The sequence below is a fragment of the Pterocles gutturalis genome, unplaced genomic scaffold (assembly GCF_000699245.1).
Source record: "Pterocles gutturalis isolate BGI_N339 unplaced genomic scaffold, ASM69924v1 scaffold15508, whole genome shotgun sequence".
Taxonomy (NCBI): domain Eukaryota; kingdom Metazoa; phylum Chordata; class Aves; order Pterocliformes; family Pteroclidae; genus Pterocles; species Pterocles gutturalis.
The window spans coordinates 38,766-55,685 of record NW_010120800.1 but is presented as its reverse complement, the minus strand read 5'-3'; the positions used below and the strand labels follow the sequence as shown (position 1 = coordinate 55,685).

Genomic DNA, 16,920 nt, shown 5'->3' with positions numbered 1-16,920 from the left:
GGGTTCTGAATTTCCAGTTGGTGGTCAGAGTTGGTAACCAGATATCTCTCTGAGGTGAGCTCTGAGGAGTTACTGTTTGGGTAATGTTTTGTTGTTGAAGTGCCTTAACCCCATAATACTGCCTCAGTCTTACTATGCCCATATGCTGAGTTTTGCAAGAACTCTACAACTTGCAAGACTTTTTTGCATTGTTACGTTAGGCAAATGGTGGTCCATGTGGTAGCCCTTAAAACTGCTACTTTAAACTCATTTCCAAGGATGTGCTGGTTCTTAGATCATGGAACAGGAGTGTCTGAATATTTTCTGTATATGTTGTTTTAATGCTGAGCATCAGCTGGTGATTGGATTAAAAATGCTGGTGGTTATTGTGAGGAAATTGATGTGGGCACCTTGGCTTTGCTCCACCTGAATATAATTGATACAGCTGGGTTGAACTGCACTGTCATCCTGTTTCTCTGAAGAAAGCATGAAACTGTCACTTGTCCTTTGAGTAAATTGGCCTGTTTGTCTAAGTTTTGTATATAATATACCAGATTTTCAGATTATTTTGGAGAAGGGGGAAGTTTTGTGATATTTATGTGCTTAGATGGTATGTCTGTGTAATGAGGCAATTCCATTCTGTTAAATCACATGATGCTAATGTTTGAGTTAATTCATGACTTTATCTTGGTTCTGATATTTCAGTGAACATAATCTCATAACTTCAGCATAAATTAAAAAAAAAACTTTGTTTACTTCTGGTATTATAATATCAATGTGTTTTAGACCTCGGAAAACAAAAGGCTCTGTAACTATTCGTGAAAATTTTCTTTTGCAGTATAAAACTCTTCTTGATTTGCAGTTGTACGTATTGTGTACGTGGGGGATATGCACTTGTGATGTGAATTTGAAACTACTGAAGAATTATATCCGTGGTATAGTTCCCATGTGGGTTGAACTAAAGATGCTGAGCTTGGGTACCTGTCGGAGACCCTGTGCTTGTCCTTCAGTTTCCTAGGAGGAGACAAGAACATGTGTGGCATGAACATGTTGGTTGACTAACCCTGTTTTTAGCCTGCAGCGTGAAACTTTTTAACATGTTTTGAGATGTTCAGATATTATACAGGGTATTCAGGTTAATTTTTGTTGTTCTTGTTTAGCAACCAAATTCTTGAATTTTTGAAGAAGAAGCTCTTACTGCAAGGGAAATTTTGTTTCAGATGTTACAAAATATTGAAGTGTTAGGGGATGCAGAATTTGTAAAAGTCTGTAGGTATAATGGTGGTACATATTAGTTGCAGATTAATGTGTAGTTTGAGTCCCTTGGTCTCAGAGCCAGGATTGGATACATTGAGTACTCATAAATGGAGGGAGCTTTTAAAGTGCACTTAGATCTGCGGATCCTCAGCAGTTCTTTCTGCCCTTTATACTCTTCTGCAATATGAGATTTTAGGAAATGTAGAAGGCTATGTTGATTGCTTGGTCACAGCTTGGATCCTTCTTGAGAGCCAAGGTAAACATGATGCTAACTGGCAGGCAGCTCTAATTGCTACACCAGGGCGTTACAGAGGGCAGTGGGAGCTCTGCACTGGAGCTGGGGCGTGAAAAGCTCTTTCTAATGGTGACTGTATAAATAATCCTGCAAAAGGGCAGTTTGAAACGGGAGAAGGAGGAGGAATGCTGTTACAACACTATGATTAGAAAAAGACTTTTTTTCCTAATAAGAAACAGAAGTGTTTCTTGTTATGCTGTCAAACTACAGTTTTAATTTCCAAATGTGAGCTAGAAAGACAAGAAAATGCAGAGCAGGCATGTGTTATAGCGTACTTCTCTTATGTGAGGGTGGGGTAGGGAGGCAGATCTGGGGAAGAACAGCACGCTGCCCTGGCCTCTGTCTTTCAGAGCTGCTTGTGTCTCTTCTGAATAACATGTCAACTAATGTGTAACACTCTTCCAAGAAGTTCTGCTACAATCTTTGAATTATATCGGTATGACATTGACATTGCCTCAGTAGTCAAGGAGGCTTGTGGATCTCCTCTGAATGTCTCCTGCTTTCCTCTGGGCTGAAGGTAATTCTCTTGAGTCTTGATGTTCAGCAGCTCTTGTTCATGAAGAGTGTACCTTCCAAATGGTGTCCAAGAAGATCTAAACGGCTTTGTCTTTACTGCAGGCCACATCGGTTACAAATCAGAGCTGACAAATCAGTCTTTCTTTTAAAATCTGGTCTTTTTAGGCCTCTTTTTTTTTTTTAGGAAGCTGCATGCAGCGTTTCCTTTAACTTGTTCTTAGTGTGTAGGCGTGAAGTGCTAGGAACTATAGTAAATCAAACAGCAGCTTTTAAACCGGCAGTACTCTGGTATGGTAGAACAAAAGAAAGAATAAATGTAAGATTAACTGTTATAAAAACAGCCTTTTCTGTCTCCAAACAGAAACCTCAGACTTCCCCAGTATAGTTTTGAATGTAAAAATTAAAAGCTTAACTTCTGTTGTGGTGTTTACCTGTCACAAAATATAATGCTGCCTATTATGTGGGGATGTGGGGAAAATCGCCTGACTTTGTGTTATGAGGTAGCTGAGATGTTTTGGAACCAGCTGTTCTTCTACAAACATGCAAACTGTTAAATTGGATTTTAATTTAATTATTCTCATCACACCAATAGCAAGAGCTATGTTGTCTGGCGGAGTAAACCTTTGTACTTATTCAGGAATAGTTCAGCCTGAAAATAAACTCTTAAGAGTTAAAATTCTTAACCTCTGTTCTGTATTTTAAAGCCTAATGAAGGCACCAGGTAGTTTAACACCAACCTAGGAGCGTAGGCCTTTAGAAAAGGCAAACAACTGGGAATGCAGTCAGCTTCGCAGAAAGACCTTGTACCTGGGTGCTTTGTTCAGTGCCTTAGTTAATAGTACCTCCCCTGGCTTTTGTGGGGAGTATATATCCCTACAGACAGCAGGACTAATGATAGTTTCAAAGCTGTGCTTTATTGGTGTATCTCATGTCACTAGTTTTTTTAGAGCCTGGTCTTTTGTGTCTTAGTCTGTCTCGTTGTCTCCAGCTTTGTAGCTTGTTTCTCTAGACTGTTTCATGCATTGTATTTGGCATAGTTATTCTGGCACTGCCTTGCAAGAGGGCTTACTCTCTAAATTACGAGGGAAGCTACTTGAGCCTTCCTCACATTTTGCTAATTTCATTTAATATCGCTAATTAATTTCAAGTCTGTTCTGACTTTACAGGATTCAACAGAGATCAGGTATATAGAAATACTACGTTTAGTCAGCAGAGGGAGAAATCTTGCCTTGAGGAGGACTGAAGTGATGGATTTGAGTGGAACATTTAGTTTAAAAAATAAAGTAAATGCCACTTGAGCTGGCCAGTTCTGTGTTGACCTGTTTGCAGCTGGGAACAGTTCAACTGTGTATGACTTAGTGTCTTGTAGAATTTCTTGTAAATATGTACAATATTTATAAATATAAATTTATAAGTACATGATGTGTAAAAATAGGCAAGACTGCGTAACATGCATAAAGAACACGTTTTCATCATCTCTTATGTCAATGCAATAGCACAAGGTATTCCTGTGCTATCAAGCATGAGTGGATCCTGGCCCTTTTCTGAGTGAACATCATGTGTAAAGACTGAGTCTGTTGAGAGAGGAGGCAGCCAAACAGCAAGGCTTCTGTGTCTGGACAGCTGCCTCCTCAAATGGTTCAATTTTGGCTGAAATTTTAGAATCAGTTCCTCGGTGTGGAAGAACTGCCTAGACTGGCTATTTCATAAAACTGTCAGTTGAGGAGTACTGAGACTGCTCTATCAAGTTTGCTTGAAGTGCTAATCTTGTCAAAGGCTTTTTGAGATGTCTGATTCAAGCGATTGTAATGAAAGACATGACCGTGTTTTTTCTCTATTTGATTAATTAAAACCTTGTGTTCAGTCAGTTTGAAGAAAATCAGTCATCACCCGGTTATCTTGTACGGGATGCTGGAGTTATAACTGGCTTGAGGCAGTGCTTTCTCTGTATCACAAGGTCTTTTTGAAGTAGTCACCCAGATCATTGTCTTATTTGTACATTATACAGTCAAAGAGTAAGAGCTACATTCACTGTATAGAGTGGAATGAGGTAAATAATCTGTTTTCAGGTTTCTTTAAGATGCCTTTTTATTAACTAAAATTAAGTTTTTAGGTTAATACTTCATTTCTAGTGTAAATAAATGGCAGACTTTTAAAGCAAATTTAGATTAATGTGTAATTACTCTGAGTCTTAAATGTGTTTAAGTTGATATACTTCTGATTATATTATGATTATCATAATTAAGAGATACTCTGTTTTGGTGTGTTTATGCTTAAGGTATTTCAATTTTGTGGTTGTATTTTGGCAGTTTTGGGTTTGGTGTGGGTTTTTTTAATTCCTTTTCTTATGGTGGCATGCTTTGAAATCACATTCAGATTATATTTGCTATGTTTTTCCTGAAGTTCTTGGAGTTTTTTTACTTTCCAAAATATATTTTCAATACAAATGTGTCTCTGAGAGTGCCTCATCAAGTGAATGTTATTAAGAAAGCAGTGGGACTACAGTAATGATGTCAAACAACTAAAATTTAAAACTTTTCTCTTGACAGAATAATAATGCTAAATGTCTTTTTCATTGTGAAAATATTTAGCTACTACCTATTTGTGTGTTAGTATTTATGTAGAGTTGAAAACAAGCATCTTTCAAACATTGCTCTTGCCAATTTGAGAATATCACCATACAGTGTGCATTGACTTAAGCTGGTTGGTTTTATGAAGCACCTTATCTTTCAAGTCTTAGGATGGATCTGAAGAAAAAATGGTTGTGGCTGCAGAATCACTTTCTTTCTCTAAGTTAGGCACTTTTGATATGTACTTGATTTCTTGAATTGCTATCTGATAAGACTTTCTTCTGAAGCCATAGAACTGCGAATCATTTTGGGCTTGCAATATGCTGACATTCATGTTTTTCTCCCTTTAAGGCAAGAACTTCTGAAGTGGAATGGATGGGGTTATAATGACTCCAAATTTATCTTCAATAAGAAGGGTCAAGCAGAATTCACAGGAAAAAGGTAAGTTCAAAATCACTGAAAAGATTTAAGTTATAAATTTTCAAAGGTTTTTAAAACTGTACTGTTCAGTTAATGCAAAGAAGGCAAAAAACTTGCTTTATCTCATACAATTTAGGTTATTTAGTTGTTCTGCATTTAACAGGTTTACTGAATTCTGTGCACAGTAGTGTGTAGTAAAATAGACTGTGTGGCTTATTGGAAGGTTTACTAAAAGTATAAGGACAAATTAATGTGAGCCTTCTCTGTAACTTTGTACTCTGTGCATTAAACTTCCTTTGGAGAACGGAATCAGACTAAGGATCTTTAGATTTGAGAAGCTTTAGATAACATACAGCAGGTCAGTGCAGTTTTGCTGGTTTGGGGAATCTCTTGAGCATCAATAAGTTGCTTTACTAAACTTCTACTAAACACACAATTGTGTTTTAGGTTTCTTAACCATTGTGCATGGAGCTACTTTACCCTCTGAGCTTGAAAATAAAAACTGCTCTTCAGTTGTATGTTCTGTAGTGGCAGCACTTCTGATTTATTATCTACTAGCCCTTTGTAGAGCAAGCTTGGTTTTCTGAGAAATATTTATTTCTTTTTGAGGAAATGACATTAAAACCAAGTCTACTTGAGAATCGCTTAACTTTCTTCCTGTGGGATTTAAGTCTGTCAGTTGACATCTTGCTGGGTTTCTTTTCTGCTTCAGTGGAAAGTAGTCTTGCAGTCTCCTCCCTGATTTAAAAAAATATACTTTTTGTAAGAGTAAAGAAAAAGAATGGGTAAGAGAGGCTTGAGATAAGTACTGTCCTTCAGAAAAATTTTCTTGCTCTGAGTTTGTGTAAACTAGCATGAGTAGTTTGAGTCAAATCTGCAAAAGCCTAACTGTTTTTTTAGCACTTTAATCCTTAATTTCTTAATTTTCAGGCCCAGATTAAAATGCAAAGCCTCGTCTTAGGCATTGGAGCTCACTGTATAATATTTAGTGAGATCTTGGTTGTCTCTCTCCTCTTGCCAGGATTGTGACTCTTGTCCTTTCGTCACTCATTCTTTCATTTGATGTTTTGAGTTTATCTAGGGTATGTTATACTGCACAGAAAAAATTGTGAGTCCTTTCGTCACTCATTCTTTCATTTGATATTTTGAGTTTATCTAGGGTACGTTATACTGCACAGAAAAAATTGTGCGGTGTACTTTGAAAGAAAAAAGATAGAGCTGGACTCGGATTTTTTTCAGGAGGAAGCATTGAGGCTGCTGTTTGAATGATAAGTACCAGTCGTTCTTCTAGAATGGAGGGAGAACAGTGGTTTTTCCCCTATCTGCATTCTCTCTAACTGATAGATAATGTTAGAAGTGTCCTGTTGGGCCACACCAGTGTAGTGTCAACGGAATACTTTGCCACAGCAGCAGAAGGGGATTGTTTGAAGTGAAAATAGGAGAATAGGCATCTATAAAGATGTTGTAGATGCCTCATCCTTTTAGTATTCCCTTACAAATCTGTGGTCCATAAATTTATGTAATAGCTTTCAAGTCAGCTCATACTGTCTGCCACTACAGCAGCCCACGGCAGCAGGTTCCAGGTTGCTGTTGTGTAAAGTACTTGTGTTTTAAACCAAGTATCCCTTACTGTGTTGCAGGATTAGATGAATGATAGTTCTTCAGCCTATCTACTGCTTTGTTGATTATAGAAGACTCAGTCATATCCTCTCTTCCACTTTCTTTCCATGCTGAGGAGTCCTGGGCCTTTTAATAATCTCCTTGTAAGGCACTTTGGTCTTTACAGTTGCTGTTGTTTGAACCCTCTCTAGCTCTAGTACATCTGTTTGGAGATACAGGGTCAAAAACTGCATGCAGTACTCAAGATGTGAATATACCAGGGGTTCTACAGAGCAGCAAAAAATAAGCTGTCTTCTTTCTTATACCTGCCTGTTGGCTGCTGTTGTATGTTGTCAGTGAAGACACTGTGATTTTTCCTATACTGGCTACCAGTCTGATTCTGTAAAATAAGCAAGTCATGCCTTCTTTTTTTTTTTTCTTTTTTTTCCACTCTTCCAATTGTCTACATCTTATCTTCCATCTTCATTTGTCTGCTCAGGTTTTTTAAGGTCCTGAGTTCCTTTCTATCAGTGGAGTATCTGTCTACCTGAAGAGCTCAATATTTTTTGCTTCATTGGAGAGTCCACTGATGAATTCAGATCACTGAAGATGTGTAAAAGTTGTCCCAGTACCAGTGTGTGGCAAGCTGCATTCCTGAGTTTGTCTTGGATAGTGATCACTAAACCTTGCCCTTTGCTTCTTTTCTTAATCTTATCTTATGCTTCAGCCTCTAGAAGAACCTTTCCTTCAGTACTGTAGCAATGTATTTTCTTAAATAGCTTTTGGGGTGAACACCTGTGGAAGTGTAAAGCAGTATGGAATTTAATGTTTATTCATCCCTTTTGTTCACTTTCTGTTTTCACACCCTGGTAGAACTCCAAGAATTAGTGAAACAAGATTTCCCTTTACAAAGTCCATATTGACTTTTCCATGTGTCAAATGATCTTTTTATTACAGACTATTACCTCACCAGGGTTAATGATACTTGCTAGTCTGAGCAACTAAACCTGTTTTTTTGGGGTGCATTGGGGGGAAGAGGTTGTGTGGGGGACTTCTTGCACCACCGACATGCATGATAAGCTTGCTTCCTGAGCAATCATTCATTGCATTCTGTGCAGTAAACTCACTAACTCCCTCCATGCTGTGACCTCTGTCTGTGTCTTGACTTAAAAGTTGTTGGTTTTCTGGTAGCTTTAGTTTGTTCTTTGAATAAGTGATGATGGTTACCCTTGCAAGCTAGCTATAGTAATAGGTGGGCAATACCAAAAAATATGTCTGGAGAAGAAAACACTCCAAGTTGAATTGGGTCTCTGTACCTTTGTTGCAAACTCCTGATGCAAATGCATTAAACTTCCATTGCTTATTGTACTTTCCTTTTCATAGAATTGACGTAACTGTTTCATCTTGGTATAATACAATAACAGCTGTCACAGGAAGAATGACTGAATGCTTTCTTCCAAGCTGAAGAGTCTAGCTTGAGTTGAGATATAGTCATAGCCTTTTGTCTCTAGGAAGAGAGTAGGGTTTTCTGCAATAGGAGAACTGGGAGGTAGTTAACATGAGGAAACAAAAGGAATTAGTCTTTCTCTGTAATAGGTGACTTAGTTGTAGAGTTGGTTGCAACAGCTGTGGAGGACAGGGTCATAATTGGATTAACAGTGGTTAATCCATGAGGCCCATGAGGCATAATGCAGTGACCCAGGTGCAAACGATAGTAAGGAATCTCAGCTGCTGAAAGCTCTTAGTACTGACGAGAGGTCCTTTTTCCTTTCTCCTTGGAGAATGCTTGTGCATACATAAACGTGCACAAGGTGTGTATATGTATACAGTTAATAGCAATAGTTTCTAGGTGTTTAAGTGTGACCCCGGCCTTATTTGTTTTCACATGTGGTACACATGTTCACAAATGGCTCCTCTGTCCCTTGTCAGTAAGTCTTAATGTGTACACATGGCTAAGCTCTTGCCAAAGAGTTTGTGATAGAAATAAATTCATATAGCTTGATGTATTCTGATGATGAGAGAAGAATCTTTAACACTGTTTGAAAAACATGTAAGGTGTACTGAGCTAGGTTGGTGTCTGAGACTGTTGTTCACATTGTCGTGTGTCTGTAACTGGCATGTAAACTGTGACACTGCTTTCTGCACTACTGAAAGCGAGAGACCTTTCTTAAAAGTAAAGATGGGGGATGGGATGTCTGAAAAGCCATATGCCACAATTCCCAAAGATCATGAAGGAAAATAGTACCCAAGATGTTAATGATTGATTTGATTCTGTGTGAAGTACAGAACAGTTAAATACAATGAATTGTACAGTTATGTGAAAGCTAAATGTGCAGAAGCTTGCAGGCTTGTACGTAAAGACTTTGATTTAAAACTTAACTATTTATGCATATACAGAATGCATTACAAGAAGTGTATCTGACATAGTCTTTTAATTTAAAATGACCATATGTAATATTGACTTTTCAGGTACAGATTAGGTGGTATGGTATTACCAACTTTTAAGGAATGGATAGAAAAAACCTTTGGAGCAAGTCTGGAGCACAAAACTACCTCTAGAGTAAGTAAATAGCTGAACCAATTCCTTTGAACATAAGTCTTGATGATAATCAAGACCACATTGTTAAAGATGATTCAGCTGTTGTCCTGAAGGTCACCTTGCACATGATTTAAATATAGTGTATTAATATTAATAGTTTTTTTCAAAAAGTGTTCTACATGAAATGTTCAATGACTTAGCACGACTTATGGTTGCAGGTTAACTGGTAGTACTCTTACTGGAATTAAAGTCTCCAACACAGCGAGGTGTTTTTGTCATTGTTTGTAGGTTGCTTTTCAAGACTGTAGAAACTGTTAGCCTAGAGGGAATTGTTTATGCAGCTTCAATGTTGTTCATGATAGTGAAGATAGAAGATATAGTGAAGTTTAAATTGTGCTGTGTTTCCAGTGTATTTAATGATATCCAAGTTCTTATTTGACAGTAATTTTTTTTACATGTCTGGGTACTGAAAACTGGCTACAATAATACTGAAGATTGAACTGAATGTTTTCAGAAAAACAACACATTCAGAATGTTCTGGGTTTTGTGAAGCATCCATATTTTGGTTTTCAAGAAGAGTAACTCACATCAGAGTTGGGAGACCTGACTTCCTTCTAAGAATTCCTTTAAAGCAGCAGGTTCCTGACTAGATAGCTTCTTAAGCAGTGTTGGAAGCAGGCTGTGCTTGTACAGTAACTATAGCAACCCTGCCTTTAGGTAATAGTTTTACCCATTTCTTGAGTAAGTTCAACATTGCATTTTCTCTGAAGTAGTTGATCTGATAGAGCCTGGAAACTCAAACATTTCTTCAGTCTTCTGTTAATCAAGGCATTCTTTCATCTGCTATATCTTGCATGATCTCCACCTGCCAATATATTTTGAAAAAATTCATCTTGATGTGTTTTCCTTGACTAGGTTTGGTCTTAACTGGCAGGTGCTTTTATCTGCTGGGACCAGAGGTCCTGAGAGACATTGTTCCCATGTAGAGGAAATACTGAAGAAAGTAGAGCCAGAGGACAAGGGCAGATTCTTGATTCCACAGTATGTCTGGCAAAACAGCTCTTCAGGATATCTACCAGCAACATTGATTGCTTTCATGTTATGTTGTGCCCCTCTGGTTCTGATGTTCTTGTTGCAGTCTGAAACAGGCTGACTACCTGGACACAGAATTGAACTCTTTGGCGTCTCCAGTATGTGTCGGGACTTCTTGTAGCTGTTTTCAACTACTACTGCGGGTCCCCCATTCTCATGTCTGTCATAGTTCCTAGTTCATATTTCAGGTTGTCATGCTACATTGGTTTTTCACTTTCTGCTATCATCAAAGCATGAAGGAACTCAAGTATAGGAACAGCAGTACCAGGGGAATCTGTTGGTCCATTTCTCTTTCTATCTTATCTCTCTGCCTCTGTTCCATAAGACTGGAGGGTTCCCTGTTGCATGCAATTTTTCTTTTATAATTAACAACAGTAAATGTACCTGCTTCTGTGATGCTCACGGCCTGACATGTTTCCTTTTTTTTTTTTCAGACTAGACTTACCACAGACAGCAGTTTAGACCTAGGTCACATAGGCCTTCTATCCAGCTTTTTGGTGTACAAATCTTAAAATATTTCAATCCCATAAGGATAAATAAAGGTATAATTTTTGTTTGGCATTGTTTGTAAGATTTATAGGGATGAATATTAACTTCTCAGTCTTGAAGATGAAAACGAAAGGATTAAAATACTTGTGGAAGACAGATAAAAATCAATATACTTAAAACCACCTGCAAGAAATTGTTATAATTTTAAGTAGTTCGTGTCCCTCTTATGGAGAACAAAGATCTTCAAGCACTTAGTGTTCAACTTGAAATTATATGGAATAGTTCTGTCTATGGAAATCCATGAAGAAGCTAAAGTTTAAAATAGAAAATGTAAGCACAGCTAGCAGGGATTTCTTAAAGTAGTTTAAAGATCTTTATTTAGTACCTACTTGTTTGTTTCTCATGTTTCCCAGGTTTCTGTCAGAGCTCTGCTCTTTGGGTTAGCAAACAGCACTGTGTGAGTAAGCATTAATAGAAGAATATTAGTAATTAAGAGCAGCAATCAAAGACCTGACTTCCTCTGTCCTTAATGTGACTGGCCCCTGAAATCATGATCTCTCAGTAGCAGTGTACCTCTCACCTAAGCAACATTTCATTTCAACTTCTCTGTTGGTAGGTAACAAAGTGAATATGTTGGAGGGAAAAGTCTTTCTTAGATGTCTGACACCTTATTTTAAGAAGTGTAATGTTATCCTTAAAGCTAGTCAGAACAGCACATATCCTCTTCCAGAAGTCAAGTCATTGTTAAAACTACGTTGCTTTAGGTCATTTGTCCCCTGTGAAAACGCTAAACCAAACACTTTGCTATCCTTTTGAATCTCTAAATGTTGTTAACTGTCAGTCATTAACATATCTCATGCAGATACCGGTTTCTGAATTATCCCTATAATTACTCTTAATTTCTACAAAACCTTACATAGTTTCTTGTAGGGTGGACACTGGTAGGCAAGTTCCATCACGGTGGATCTTTTAACTACCTGAAAACTTTCCTGTTGAAGGCTAAAATCTTCCCTTTTTCAGCTCTCGCTACTTTGAGACTCAACCCATTAAGAATAGACTGCTGCTGCGGTGGCAGATGGGAGACTATTCATCTCTCTTTTCCTTGCTGTTAGTTTGGTAATTGGTGCTATCCTCCACGCTTTTATCTTAAGACACGTTGGCAAAGAGTATGAGCTGTTATGGAGGTTATGTAGAGCAAAGATAAGCAAAACTCCAGTTCAGGAAAGAAAACTTGGATGGGTGGGTATACTTTTTCGTGGAAGGCTGAAACTTCAGAAGGTAAACGTGAATTCAGTTTTGCTTTTTTTTTTGTACCTGTCAAGAAAGAAATATATAAGCTGCTGTTCAGGAAAGAAAACTTGGATGGGTGGGTATACTTTTTCGTGGAAGGCTGAAACTTCAGAAGGTAAAAGTGAATTCAGTTTTGCTTTTTTTGTACCTGTCAAGAAAGAAATATCTAAGCTGCTTTGTGTGGAACATTTTGTACAAAATGCTTTTTGGTGGCAGGGCTGCAGGCAAGCTCTTTCTGGCATCATTAGGAACCACATAGTCTTTCCTGGTGGCTATATAATAAAATTGCAAGAATGTTCTTCTATTTGAGTTGAAGGTGAGGTCAGTTAATTTGCCAGCAAGGTTTTAATGACAGAAGCTTGAAAGCACTGCACTATGTTTTAATTAATTTTTGTGCAACTCCCAATTTTTAAGAGTGTATTTAAAATAAAAGATGGAGTAGTGAAAAATTTTTAGTTCCCCTGTTCTTGAACTTGAGGGACTTTGATCAAGAATCTTATTTCTAGTTCTCAACGTTTTCTTTCAAAATAGGAGTTGAAGTCCAGAAGTCAGTTTTTAGTCATAAGACAAGCTTTATATCTAGTTAAAGAACTCCTTAATTAGAGGCCATTTGTAATAGAAGACATTCCTTTAGGGAGGTTACCCATAGAAATGCATAAATTAATTTATTTGCTCTGTTTTTAAGGAGGAAAAAAACCTTTTTTTTAAGCTTCAAAGCACTTAATGTCTACAAAGATCTTATTTTTTTTGCGACTGGTTCCTGTAAAGAATCTTCATTCTCCAAGTGGGTTTAAAATGTCAACACGTGAGCTATGTTTTCATGTGCCTGATATCTAAAGTGGACTTTAGGAAATTAAGTACCTAGGTCTGCACTTTAAGAAGCCATAAGAATACTATACAAGATATCTGTCGTAAGGACCTGGACAAATGGATTGTTAAAAAACCTGAAGCAGGGGTTCTTCCTCTGGACTTACAGAACCTTGATTCGAGGCCTGTTGGTAAGCCAAAATGTCCAGTGTAGCTTCTTTGAAAGAAGACTTTTTCTAAGGTGTTGATCAGGTCTTCTAGCTAGAGGCTTTCTGGAAACACTTGCATGTTAGTGACCGAACATGGATTTTATAAAGTCTTTCTGATGTGTGAGGTCTACTTAAAGTATGCTGGTTATGTTGGATCAGTCGAACTTAGTTTTGCCTTGCTTTGGAGTTCTGATTAGGCTGTGATCTGAGATGGATTTAACTTCTACTACATGACAGGAGGAAGGGAAGTGGGTTGTTAGAAACAGACCTGTCAATAGATGAATTAGCAGAGTGAGTAGTTGCTTTAGTATGTATTTCTCTGTATTGGAGGAGGAATTTATATTCAAAAAGGAACTCTGACCTTCAGTCTCTACCCCTTTCAATAGGAGAGTCTCTAGTTCTGTTCAGGCAGCTGTTTTTCTTGGATCTTGGGAAGTCTTTAAAAAGTTGTTTTGTTCAGTATGCACTCATAAGCTATTGCATTTCTCCAAATTTCCCAGGAGGAAAAAAGGTAAGAATGTGCTACTGAAATAAAGCTTCCTGTGTACATCTGGTCAACTGAGTATCAGGTACCAGTTACTGAAGGTGAGGAAGAGAACTTCTGTATTTCTGATCTTAAATAGCTATGTTTGGGTATCAGTGTTAGCCTGTTTTTATTATTCCTGTTGTACAGAAATGCTGTAAGAGTTAATGAACTTTAACTTATTTTCTTGTAGGCATCCTTAAATGTTAATGATGTACCTCCATCCATTGTAAATGAAGAATTTCTTCAGGATCTTAGAGCCACTAAAATCTCACATTCGCAGGATGCAGAAGATAGGGTATTTAGAGCTCACGGTAAGAGAACTTAATTTAAGTAACTGTGCTGATTTTGATGCTTCCGTGTTTGAACTTGTTAACTTATTGTTTGTATTTCAGGTCACTGCCTACATGAGATATTTGTACTCAGGGAAGGAATGTTTAAGCGGATTCCTGATATAGTTGTATGGCCTGGTAAGCTTGTCTTATTCTCCTTTCTGATCTGGAAGGCCATTTTTTTTCTTGTCACGTGGGGAAGCTTCTTTCGGTTCACTGACTTCCCTTGTATTTACAGAAGCTGAAGGAATTTTCTCATGAATGGTAATCATGATTGTTTAACATTTGGATTGCAGGTTGTGCCTGTGAAATCCCATCGCTTCATGGGGAAGTCAAACTTATTATTAAACGTAGCCTGAAATTTCTGTTGGCAACTGAACTCATGACTTAAGTAACCACAGTGTAATTTGGACTTGTATGTTCACCAAGAATACTTGTCTGAATGGCAGTCTAAATCCTCTTTTTTTTTAAGAGAGTACATGATGATAGAAGGGTAATGAAATGTTTGTATTAAGGAACTTTGATTTATGACATGCTGTACTTTAATAAAATATTATACTTGTAACTTCTATCAGAACACTTTACAAAGGATCATTGACTTGAAGAAAGAGCAGTGCAATCTTAGTACAGGTCACACTTGCTTTAAATAGAGTAATAACTAGTGCAGCTGTAGATAATGTGTAGCAGAAAATATGCATCTTACTATCTAGTAGAAGGATACAAAAACTGCCAGGACTTCATTTGCACACATGTGAGAATCTTCTGCTTGTGTCATGTTTCTCTGGTCAGTAGAAACTACTTTCCATGTGCCATTCTTCAGCAGCTAACCAAAAAGTAATTTGATCTGAGTACCTGTCAATTTCTGTTCAGCTATTTGAATCCAACTTTTTCCTTACTGTTTATAACTCTTTCTGATACTTTGATAGCTTCACTGCATCAGAAACCCCCAAAATTTCTGATAAGACCTTAGTCTTGTCTTAGCTGAGTGTTGCTTCCTTTATTTAAGAGAAAAAAGTCACATGGGAAGCATAAAAAGAGGCACTAAAGATGCATCTTATTACTTGAGAACAGGGACTGACATAACAGGACTGGTGACTATGAACAGCACTTGCCACAGCTTTATTTTGTGCAGCTCCGAAAGCAACTGAAATAGTGATTGACTACCTTTGTTTAAAGCTGCTCTATATGGCAAGAGCAGAGTAGCCAGAGTTTGTAATCCTATTTATTCAGTCCTGCTCATTCTCTGCTGTTTGCATGAACTTGGGTACCTGCTGTATTTGATCTTTTTTCACCCTTTTCCTTACCTGTGCACAAGCATTTCTGCTTCCCTCTTTGACCAGATACAGAATGCATTCTGAAATAGTAAACTTCACCAGCAACTCAACTTTTGAAACTGTCAGCCAGAAAGACAAATATATGTTGCTTAGCTTTCAGAAGACACTTATTTCTCACTTAAATTGGGCAGCCTATTTTCAATAAAAGCTTCATATTGATTTGTTCTCCAAGATACTTAGGTTAATTGTTAACTGTTTGGTAGCCCATCTTGCCCTGAGAATTTGCAGGAGGTCTCAATACATGAGTAGAGCAAGAAACTAAGGCTGTAGTTCTTCAAACGTAAAATTGTTTCAAGTCTAAACTCTGGAATTCTGATACTTCTGAGCCTAGCTCTTATTTAGTGCCTAAGTCTTTGAAACGTCTTCCTTGCTGGTGTTAGAAAAGGAGCTGCTACTTATTCAGACTGCAGTATTTCTGAGCACAAATAACAGTACTAAGCACAAATCCTGGTTTTTAACTGTTTGTATTTTTTTTTTTAGTTTGCCATGAAGATGTAGTTAAAATTGTGGAATTAGCCTGCAAACACAATCTCTGCATAATACCATTTGGTGGTAAGTGTTATGAAATCTCAAATCTGTTTAACGTCACTAGTGAAAATATATTCTACTTGAATTCAATTTAAGTGTGGGATCTTAATAATATATTGTACCAATGATTCAATAGTTAGATTTTTAGTAGCATTTTAAGTGTGGTCTTAATTTTTTTATGATCTTGCAGTATTAAAAGCTGCTATATTCAATTTAGTGGAACTCGTTAAAAGTATGTCAACATCTTGAATATTGAACGTGCAAGAGGAGTGATTATATGAAGCTGAAATCTACCTCTGTGCCGTGGAAGTCTTCTAGGAAATAAGAGATTCAGATATCTGTGGTAGAGGTATTATGTTTTTGGATGCATTACCTGTGCTCTGTTCCCACAAACATGTATAAATCAGGTTTTTTGTTGTACTGTTGAGGCTCATAGGTCCAGGGAGGATTGTGGTCAGACATTGTACTGCGAAATTGTTAACCATAATTCTAATTTCCTTTTAGACATTATTTAGTTTGAAAGTTAGACACTCTTGTGTCAAGGGGTTTTCAGAAAATGTTCTAGGTACAGAGTACAGGTAAAGGCCTGTATAATCTGTGTCCTTCTCAGCCTAGAGAACTTCTAAAGAATTTCAGGGTTTTGGTCATGGATGCTTTTTCCTCTGAGTCTGCTGAAGTAGAGTGGTGAGCTACCTTGTTTTGACTTAGAGCTCAGGGAACGTGGGATATTGGCTTTCATGAGCTCATTCTGTGAGAAGCTTCTTGTCGAGAACTGTCAATTCTGGGGGATAAATCTGTGTGTTGTACTTGGTACTTGCTTATGCTGTGGGAGTATAGCCCCTGTAGGAAGGACATTTACTATTTGCAAAGATGAGCTACCAAACTAGTGGAGCTGATTTCTTAAAACGCTCTCACCCTTGCCAGATACATCTGGAGAGCTATAAGACTGCTGTAAGTCATCTTTGGTACCAGTAAATTAGTATAGCTGAAAGCAGCAATATTGTTCACTGAGCAGGATACAGAAAGGTCTGTTTATACTGAACTATGGTCAACTTCTGGGGCTATTACTGTAGGCGTGGGTATTTAAGGAAAATGCCACCTTTCCTATCATTGGAAACAAAAGTGACAGGCTTTACTGCTC

General features: G+C 37.6%; 1 protein-coding gene across 1 annotated transcript in view; it reads left to right on the top strand.

Annotated features, from left to right (window-relative positions):
- The first annotated feature begins 4,971 nt into the window (after positions 1-4,971).
- The window catches only part of AGPS (alkylglycerone phosphate synthase), a 45,101-nt gene continuing 33,152 nt past the window's right edge, over positions 4,972-16,920 (top strand). Inside the window, exons 1-5 of the mRNA XM_010077030.1 lie at positions 4,972-5,058; positions 9,106-9,196; positions 13,779-13,899; positions 13,981-14,055; positions 15,732-15,803. Coding sequence (XP_010075332.1) covers positions 9,122-9,196; positions 13,779-13,899; positions 13,981-14,055; positions 15,732-15,803 — 343 coding nt within the window. The 5' untranslated portion in view covers positions 4,972-5,058; positions 9,106-9,121. The remainder of the gene's footprint in view (positions 5,059-9,105; positions 9,197-13,778; positions 13,900-13,980; positions 14,056-15,731; positions 15,804-16,920) is intronic.